Raw genomic sequence first — 8,742 nt, forward strand, 5'->3', positions numbered from 1 at the left:
CCCTCCTACCCCTACCTCAGACCCACCCCCACCCTAAGGGTCCTGCCCTCCCACCTACCCCCACCCCAGGCCCCCCCCCACCCTAATGGTCCTGCCCTCCCTCCCCAGGCCCAGCCCTACCCTAATGGCCCTGCCCTCCCTCCTACCCCCACCCCATACCCAACCCTGCCCTAAGGGTCCCGCCCTACCTCCTGCCTCCCACCCTCCCATGTCAGTGGAGCAGCAGGATCAGCCCTGCGATGAGAAGGAGCCCTTGGCTCCTCTGGGGGACAGCCAGGCCCCATGCAGTGTGGGCCCCTCGGGGCGCTGGCAGTGGGGGGCACACCCCTCTGCTCCATCCTGGCTGCAGTGCCGCTTCCTCCCACTCCCTGGGTCAGACGGGTCACACTTCCTCTTGCGAGGCTGTGAGGAGGGCACCAGCCCCAGAGCCAGTGCTGGCCGCCCACAGACCCCGAGGTCGGCCCCTGGGCGGGGGGTCTTCTCAGCATGGACGGGGCCTCCCCCCAGAGCCCGCTTCTGAGACTTGGATGCTGCAGGTGCCGCTCGGCTGAGGCCTCGTCTCTGAAGGGACTGGGACTGGGCCGCACCCCGGGGCCCCCGACCTCCAGGGCAGGCCAGGCCCGAGGCGGGCACAGGACTCAGAGAGAGCGTGCAGGGCAGCAGGCGGCCGGGAGAGGCCCAGAGGAAGGCCAGGCTGCAGAGATCCTCGTCCTCCTCACGGGGCCTGTCAGATGGCCCGCGAGTCTCCCTGACAGGAGAGGCCTCTCTGGGGACGCAGGCCTCCCTGGGGCCCAGTGCACAGTCAGCAGGCCCATGGCCCTGGGGAGCAGAGGGGGGGCATCGAGCCCGCAGTGGTGGATGCTCCTGACGCCCCGCAGAGACAGCAAAGGCCTGGGGCCTGGGCCAGTGGGCGCCTGCTGGGCCGCGCCTTTGCTGGTCCTTGAAGTCAGTCTCTGGTGGGCAGGCTTTGTCACTGACCCCCAGCTTGGGGCCATGGTCATGCCTCTGGGCATCTTGGCAGGTCGCAGACTCAGAAGGACTTGAGTCCCACAGGGGAGCACTGTGACTCGGGGGTGCCTGCACGCCCTCCTCCTTGGAGGCCAGGACTTGCTTCTCTACCAGCTGGGAGGAAGAAGGGACAGTGACTGGCGCTGCTCACATGTGAGAGGAGGAGGAGCGTGGGTGACAGGACAATGGCACGGGTGGGGGGCAGGGGAGGCGGGGGGAGGGGAGTGGGAGGTGACAAAGTGACTGGAATCCACCGCAGTCATGTGTCTCTACTCTGTCCCCTGTGCCATATTCCCAGCTTTGTGGCCCCTCCCCTTCTGGGCTCCCACCCCCTCCTCTCTGTAGCCCTCTCCTTTCTGTTGTCCTGCCCTGCTCCCACCCAGGACTGGCCCCTCGGCATGCGGTGCCTGCAGGCAGGGGTGGCGTGGACACAGGCATGTGTGTCCTGGTTCTGGGCTGCTCCCTGCCCTGGTTTACCTGGGTGTGCCCTTCCTGGCTCCCTGAAGGCCTCCCACCCCGATCAACCTCCCTTCCTCCCTGACTCACTAGGGCCTTTCCCTCCTCTAACTCCCCTGGGGTCCCTGGATGCTATGGCTCACTTGGGTACCCCCTCCCATCTCCCTAATGTCTACCCTCCCCTAGCTCACCTGGGCAGCAGTCAGCCCTTCTTCCTGCTCCAACTCCTCAGCTAGGGCCAAGGGATCCTGCTGTGTGTCTGGCGAAATTATTTGTTCCATGAATTGGAGGTCAATGACCTCCTCCACCTGGGACAGAAGGAAGCGGCTGTGAGCCCCTTGGCAGGGAGCAAACTGGGAGTCAGTGGGGCCTGGAGCACAAGTGGGAAAGCCAAGACCCACCCGGCCTCCTGCTCAGGTGGGTGTTTTACTCCATCATGGTCATCAGGTGCACACACACACACACACACACACACAAACACACACGCACATACATGCACATACACACACAGGCACACCCACATGAACACAGCACACACCACACACACACACACAAAGCGCACACATGCACACAGACACACACACTCGCACGTGCCCAGCTCAGGAACAAAGAGCAGAGCCCAATCCCATCAGCCTGGGAGAACCCGGGTCTGGGTGCTGCAGCGCCACCCTCTGGGATCTTATAGACCCGGAGCTGCCAGCCAGCCCACCTGGGTGACAAAGTCTTCCTGGGAGCACAGGTGGTCCAGGTAGCTCAGGAGATCTTCATCCTGCAGCCACTCCATTTCTTCATCTTCCCATCCTCCACCTGGCGCCCCCATGGGCAGCTCATCCATGATGTCCATGTCCTCCTGCTCGGCCTCAGGGGGGATCCCATTGTGGGACTCAGTCTCCCGGGGCAGCGGGGCTGTGAGGGCGCACTGGGCGCTGGGTACAGCCTTCCTGGTAGTGCGAGCTGGGCAGAGAGGGAAGAGGAGGGACCGTGAGGGGATAAAACTCCCACCTCCGGGGCATGCGATGCTGAGGGCAGTGTTCGGGGCATTAATATGGGTGCGGCTGGGTCGGGACACCTGAAGCCTGTGGCTATGTGAGGGGAGAGGCCAGAGGGGAGCACCCAAGAGAGTCATGTGTGAGGACGTGTGGAGCCACCGAATCTCCAAGGGGCCCCGCAGCCAGCCCGCTTCTCAGCCGACTTCATGTGGGGCCTTTGACAGGGAGCGGGGAGAGGGGATGAGAAAGTGGACCAGGTCCAGACCCCATTCAGACAAAGGGCCGCTGAGGCCCAACTCTCAGGGCTGTTTCCCTTGAAAGACCAAAGCCCCCCTGTAGGCGAAGGGCCCCTATGGGTGGGACAGTGGCCAGCCCTAGGCCCTGTTGCCTTTGGCCATGGGCTCCCATGGGAACGTGCTGGCCTACCTGGCTGCCCGCCCACCGCTGGGGCTGGGGGCCCCCGAGGAGCAGGTCTCGGTGGGGCAGGAGGGGGCTGGGTCTGCGCCCCCTTCTTCAACTGCAACTTCTGAAACTGCATCTGCTCCTCTGCCTCAAACTCCATGAACCTGGGGGTGAGGGGGACACAGCTGTGCTGAGAAGGAGGCCCCGGGAGCCCAGAAAGGCTGCAGCGGGTGGCGGGACGGGAGAGCCAGGGCCTTGGGGCTGTCAGGGCCCAGACACTGGGGAGGCAGGAGGCTGGCTGAGCACACTCCTGCACAGCCCCTCTGGCTGGAGTCTGCCCACGGGGCGGGCACCTCCCCCAGCCTGTCCTGAGCCTTCATGTCCAGCCCAGGACGGGTCAGGGTCAGAGGAGGGGGGAGCTCCCTGGGAGGTGGGACAGAAGCACCCACGCTCTGAAGCTGAGGGAGAGGCTTCCCCAGGAGAGAAGGGCCTCTGGGCAGCGGGGACCCCGTCCTGAGTGACACCCTCCCACCACCCTCCTCTCTGATGAGACCTCACAGCTGGACCAAGCCCAGTAATCAGCCACACCCCCACCCCCAGCTGTGGGGACCAAGGACTCACTTTTCTGCCATCTCGAAATAGACCCTCTGGTCAGAGTTGCTCTTGTTCTGCCATTCCTGCATGGCCTGCCCTATTCCCTCCTCCAGCTTCATGGTGGGCCTCAGGCGGGACAGGGACCGGAGTGCTGGCCTGTAATGCCTCAGGGTCAGTCATGGCTGCAGCCTGGCCTCCACCTGCCTGCCCACCCCAGCTCAGTGGCGCCAGGTTCCCACCCCCACCCGGCAGGACTGAGCACCGGCAGGTGAGGGAAGAGGCGTCTGTGTGCAAAGACAAGCCTTCCAGCTGCTGTTGTCATGGCCTCACATTCACACCAGCCCATGAACCAGGACTGGAGGCTGACCCTACACTCACACCCATCGCTGGGACCCCACCCTCAGACCTGCCCTCCAGCATCCTGGGATTAGCCAGCCTGCAAGTCCCTCCCAGCTCCTCTGATGTGAAAGCTCCAGGCGCGCCCCCTGCCCTGCCCAGTGCACTCACATGAGGAAGCAGCAAAGAGCTCCCGCATCAGGACTCTGGGGAAGGTGCCCCCGGGCCAGGGCCTTGAAGCACTGCCACCGACGGAAGTCCTCATACACACTCTCGGGGTTACAGGCATCATCCAGAGAGGCCTTGGACTGGGAGCCGGCCAGGCCACCCTCCCTGGAAGCCGTGTGTGGCCGTGGTCCAGGATCCACTCGGGGGACGATGGGGGCCAGCTGGGCAACTGGTGGTGGAGCATGAGGAGGAAGGCCGGGACACCAGCCTCCATCGCCAGCCTGGGTGCCCCCAAAAGCCGAGGGGGGCATAATCGCCTCCACCTCAGTGGCTTCCAAGAAGAGGGGTGCAGGACACACAGCACCCCCACAGATGGCACCTGGAGCACTCCCGTTGAGGGGGGCCTGAGTCAGGACAATGGTCTGAGTCTGGGAGGGCTGTGGTCGTCCCCCTTCTGACCTGACCTGGTCCATGATGTTACAAGCCCCAGGCCCAACGGGGCCTTGACCAGCACCTCCTGCCACCAGAGGTGTCCTGGGCAAAGCGGGCAGCACCAGGGGGCGGCCAGGAGGGAATGACGGGGTCTTGAGGGGCGGCAGGTGCTGCTCCCAAGGTGGCCGGTGTGCGGGGCCAGTAGTGGGCGGGGGAAAGGGCTGTGCTGTGAAAGGAGTGATGGGGGCACCGGGCTTCAGGGTCACATCCGCTCCCAGCGCTGAAGATGCTGTTGAGACAAAGGAAAGGGTGAAGGGAGGAGGAGAACCAGCAAACAGCACTGAGGTGCTCTGGGCCCCTGTAGCCACTGGGGAATCAGAGCAGTGAGTCTCCCAGGGGAGGGCCATTGGGATGGGCAAACTGCGGAGGTGGCAGATGTCCTCAGGTCATTGTCACCCTCTGACCTCCTTTTGGGAATTACTCCACTGGAGAGCTTGCTCCCCAGCGCCAAGGCTCCCTGACCACTGTCTGCGAGAAGAAACGGCCCCAGCCAGCGCTGACCCTGAGAGCCGCCCTAAGGATTCCCTGGCACCGACCCTGCCAGCCTCAGGGCATGGCCCTGGGCAGCAGTCAGCTCTGGGGGAAATGACCCCTGGCAGACCCACTCCTGTAGTGACCGTCTCTAAGGTAAGTTCTAGGCACCCAAAGGGCCTCTGAGAACAGGCCGTGTCTGAAATATCAGGGCCCCATCTGCTCCTCTGTCTTCCCTTTTTTCAACAAAATCGCCCCTTTCTGTCCTGGGCTTGCACAACAACACAGAAACACTTGAGTAATGTCTCTCCACAAGAAGGCACAGGAGCCCTGATCTGACCCTTGAACGCACTGACCAGCATGCACATGTGTGTCAGAACCAACAGTGAACACTCAACACGGGCCAGGTCCTGCCACTCGGCCCCAGCGCTCAGACCAGTGATGGCGAACCTATGACAGGGGTGTTAGAGATGACACTCGAACTCATTTTTTTGGTTGATTTTTCTTTGTTAAATGGCATTTAAATATATAAAATGAATATCAAAAATATAAATCTTTGTTTTACTATGGTTGCAAATATCAAAAAGTTTCTATATGTGACACAACAGCACCAGAGTTAAGTTAGGGTTTTCCAAAATGCTGACACGCCGAGCTCAAAAGGTTCGCCATCACTGGCTCAGAATAATGGCCCCTCAGGAGCTTGTCATTTCACAGCCAGCAATGGCTGCAGAGGGTTAGAGAAGGGTCAGGGAATGTGGCAAAGTGGGGCTGTTGGTAGGGTTTCCAGAAACTTCCATAGCTGCTGTCCTGTTAGATGGGTCATGGGACTGCAGACTGTGTGAGGTCCCCCCCCTTCCAGCTCCCAACAGTGGAAAGTGAAGGCCAGTAGGAAGCAGGTGTGAGCAGGTGACAGTGGGACACAGTTGTCTGAACAAATCCCCGCTCAGAGGAACTCGAGCAGACCTAGTCCAGGAGAGCAGGCTGCACACCGCGTGCCCCTAATTCCTCAGGACAGGCGGCCTCGGACATTTACTACTGACACAGGCCATGGTCTTCCTGCCCCTGTGCACTCCCCTTCCCCTTTAAAAAAGAATCCGCCTTCACAGATGTTCCACGGAACACCACCCAGGCTCCACATCTGTTTTCTGTCGCTGAAGCAGGGACATGGACTATGAGCAAACCCTTCATCTCAAAGGTAAAGGGCAGGGCAGAGGGTGCACCATGAGATGCTCGACAAGAGGAAGTCGGTCTGAAGACCTGGGTGGCCACAGGGGGAACGATTCGGGACAGCTCAGGGAACCGGGCCCTCTCTTGGTGGAAGTTACCCGGCCGCCCTGCCCCTGTGGAATCCAAGCCACCAAGCAGCTCCCTGGGCTGAGGAGGAGTGAGCTCTGGGCCAGAAGCAGGGGAGAAGCTCTGGGCTGCAGCAGTTGGAGGACCTTCCAGCCCAGCCCTCGGGGAGGACATTTCATTGTGGACTTGGCCATAGGCAGCCCCACTGGACAGCTTTCTGGCTAAACCCTCCCATGGCCCCCATTAGCTCTAGTGAACTCAGGTCAAGTCCCTTAGAAAGATACTGCGGGGCAAGCTCCAGGTGCCCCAAGAACAGCACACAGGACTAGGCTTTCCCGTGACCACACTGTGCCACCCCCACATCGCCCACTATTCCCCACACACACGTGGGAGTGGCTTGTCTCCCCTCTGGGAAGAACCCACGTGCCTGCTGCCGTCCTTTCTCCACACCCAGGCATTTCCCTGAGCCACCCTGACCCACCTCTAGGAGCCCTCCTGCCAGTGCCCTCACAGGTTCCCATTGGCTCCCAGCCTCCCAGGTGACAGGTGCTTTGAGGTCCAGTGCTCTCTCCCTCCCCTACTTCAGTCAACCGTGTTTCCCCAGTGTCACAGTTTAACCCCAAGTTTTGAGGGACATCTCAGTGTTTAAAACATCCCCTCTCCAATCTATAGTCTTACCTCCTACTGAAGCCATCCCCGCAGGCTCATTCACCGACCACCGCTGCCTAGTAGCCTCCACAATGAGAAAAGGCAAGTTGAGGATTCAGAGACTGACCTGCTCCAACAGCTGCTCAGCATCCAGTGGAGGGAAGGTTTGGGTTTAAACTGTAGAATGTATGGCTCCAGACATTCTGCAGCGGGGGAGGGGCCGAGGACCAATGGGCTGGGGTGGGGGTGGGGGGGCATTCCATGGAGGGCTCTGATAGGTAGGCGAGAACCAGCAGTTCCTTTCAAATTTAAAATCACAAATTTAAAGACACACTAGCAGTAATGACCTTCTGTAAGTTCTAGGCACCCAAAGTCCCCTGATGTGACCTTTATTTCAGTTCTTGATCCATCACCCTAGTTCTGGGTTCCTCAACCTGCTTCCTATCTGGTCTTGGTTGACTTCAACACAGACTACACTTTCTGAACAAAATTCAGAACAGGCAGCCTGAAGAAATAATGGGAACTTATGGCCACACGGAACCCAGTGTTTGAAATTAGGACTGACCCAGCAGAGGCAGCATGCTCGGTGGCTGTGTGCACATCATTTCTTAGGAAGCAGTCCTGTGGCCCCAAGTGCCGCCCAGTGCTGGGAGCCCTGCAGATGCAGCCGGCCCAGCCTTACAAACCATCCCCTTTGCTCCCATCCATCAGGGCAAGGCCCTGTAGCCTACAGGGCAAGACCAGACACCACCACTTTTTGTTTCTCAGAGTATAATGTTGTTCAGTGTCTAACTTTTTACATTTTGTAAGATTTTAAAGTAATGCCTTTGCATAGTTCACAGTCAAATTTTGCAAAATGGAAAATGCAGTGATGTGTCTTTCTCCTGCCTCTTTCCCCTCTTGCAAATGACCAGAAAGAAAATCAGATGATTTCAGTTTCTTTTGAAATATGACAAACTCTAGTAAGTTGATTCTGCTACTATATGTTCTATTGCCAACTGAAATTCTGCAATATAATGCAAAAAATGAGGACGGGCAGGGTGACATTGTTCCCATGCTACCTGCCATGTCAACGGAAACTGGCCCAGACAGTCATGTTTTGATCAATGTTTGCACAACAACCTTGCAACGGAAACATCTGTGAAGCAACATTTATTGAAAACCTCCACGTACTGAATAAATACAGAGGAACAGGGTCAGGGGCAAGTGTCTCTTAGAGTGTGTCCAGGTCTAAAGTTCTTGGCCGGAATTGTGCAATGCACGCCCAGACTTCTGGGAGGACGGACCTACTTTCTAGAAACCACGGACCAGTCCAAGGGCATGAAGGCACTGGCCCCTCCGAGGACAGTGCTTCAGGCCGGCCTCTCCCAAACTCTGTCCTGAGCGGGCAGCCAAGTGCATGGACTGCACGTTTGCAACTTTAAAGGCGCAAGTGCTCCCTGCAACGCGCTGGGAGGTTCCTGAGCAGGAGGACCTGCAGGAGGCCTCACAGGGCCCCTCCCTCCACTCCTTCCTCTCCTGCAGGGACAGCCTGGGCCCTTCCCAGGGTGCCTCGCGCCAGGGCGCACGAGCACGCCCACTGGGGGCGGGACTCTGTCCTGCACCTGCTCCCAGCGTCCGTTGGGGCGGTTGGCGCCCACAGGCGCGCGCATGCGCTAACGGCAGTCTGGGTCCCAACGGCCGCCCAGGCTGCACGCGGGGCCTGGCATGGCGGCCTCTGGAGTCCGTTAGGCAAACAGGGAGGTAAGGGGCGCGCGGCCCCCTCTCCCCTCAGGGGCCCCCTCTTCTCTGTGGTTCTCCCTGTGGGCTCTGTGCCCCGGGTCTGTGCTCAGCCCCCACACCCTCACATATTTCTGTGTGTTTTCACCGGGAATTGACAGCCACT

At 59.8% G+C, this 8,742-nt stretch overlaps 1 protein-coding gene across 1 annotated transcript; it reads right to left on the reverse strand.

The window, feature by feature from the left end:
* Positions 1 to 228: 228 nt before the first annotated feature.
* On the reverse strand, positions 229 to 8,509 carry LOC138998960 (NUT family member 2G-like). The gene is made up of 7 exons (XM_070400993.1): positions 8,416 to 8,509; positions 3,957 to 4,674; positions 3,477 to 3,605; positions 2,880 to 3,019; positions 2,174 to 2,418; positions 1,656 to 1,772; positions 229 to 1,122 (listed from the first exon to the last, which is right to left on the reverse strand). Exons 1-7 carry the CDS (start codon positions 8,507 to 8,509, stop codon positions 229 to 231), a joined length of 2,337 nt encoding a protein of 778 aa, XP_070257094.1.
* Between the last annotated feature and the right edge of the window lie 233 nt (positions 8,510 to 8,742).

This window comes from Myotis yumanensis, unplaced genomic scaffold, assembly GCF_028538775.1.
Source record: "Myotis yumanensis isolate MYYU_CA2020_CCGP unplaced genomic scaffold, mMyoYum1.0.hap1 SCAF_21, whole genome shotgun sequence".
Lineage (NCBI taxonomy): Eukaryota > Metazoa > Chordata > Mammalia > Chiroptera > Vespertilionidae > Myotis > Myotis yumanensis.

Excerpts from the sequence above, each read along its gene's own strand:
- LOC138998960 (XM_070400993.1), bottom strand. The coding sequence starts at position 8,509 with ATGCGCGCGCCTGTGGGCGCCAACCGCCCCAACGGACGCTGGGAGCAG. Across the intron at positions 4,675-8,415 it reads GGGCGTGCTCGTGCGCCCTG|CATCTTCAGCGCTGGGAGCG; the intron begins GCGCGAGGCACC and ends TTGTCTCAACAG. Across the intron at positions 2,419-2,879 it reads AGCGGTGGGCGGGCAGCCAG|CTCGCACTACCAGGAAGGCT; the intron begins GTAGGCCAGCAC and ends CTCTCTGCCCAG.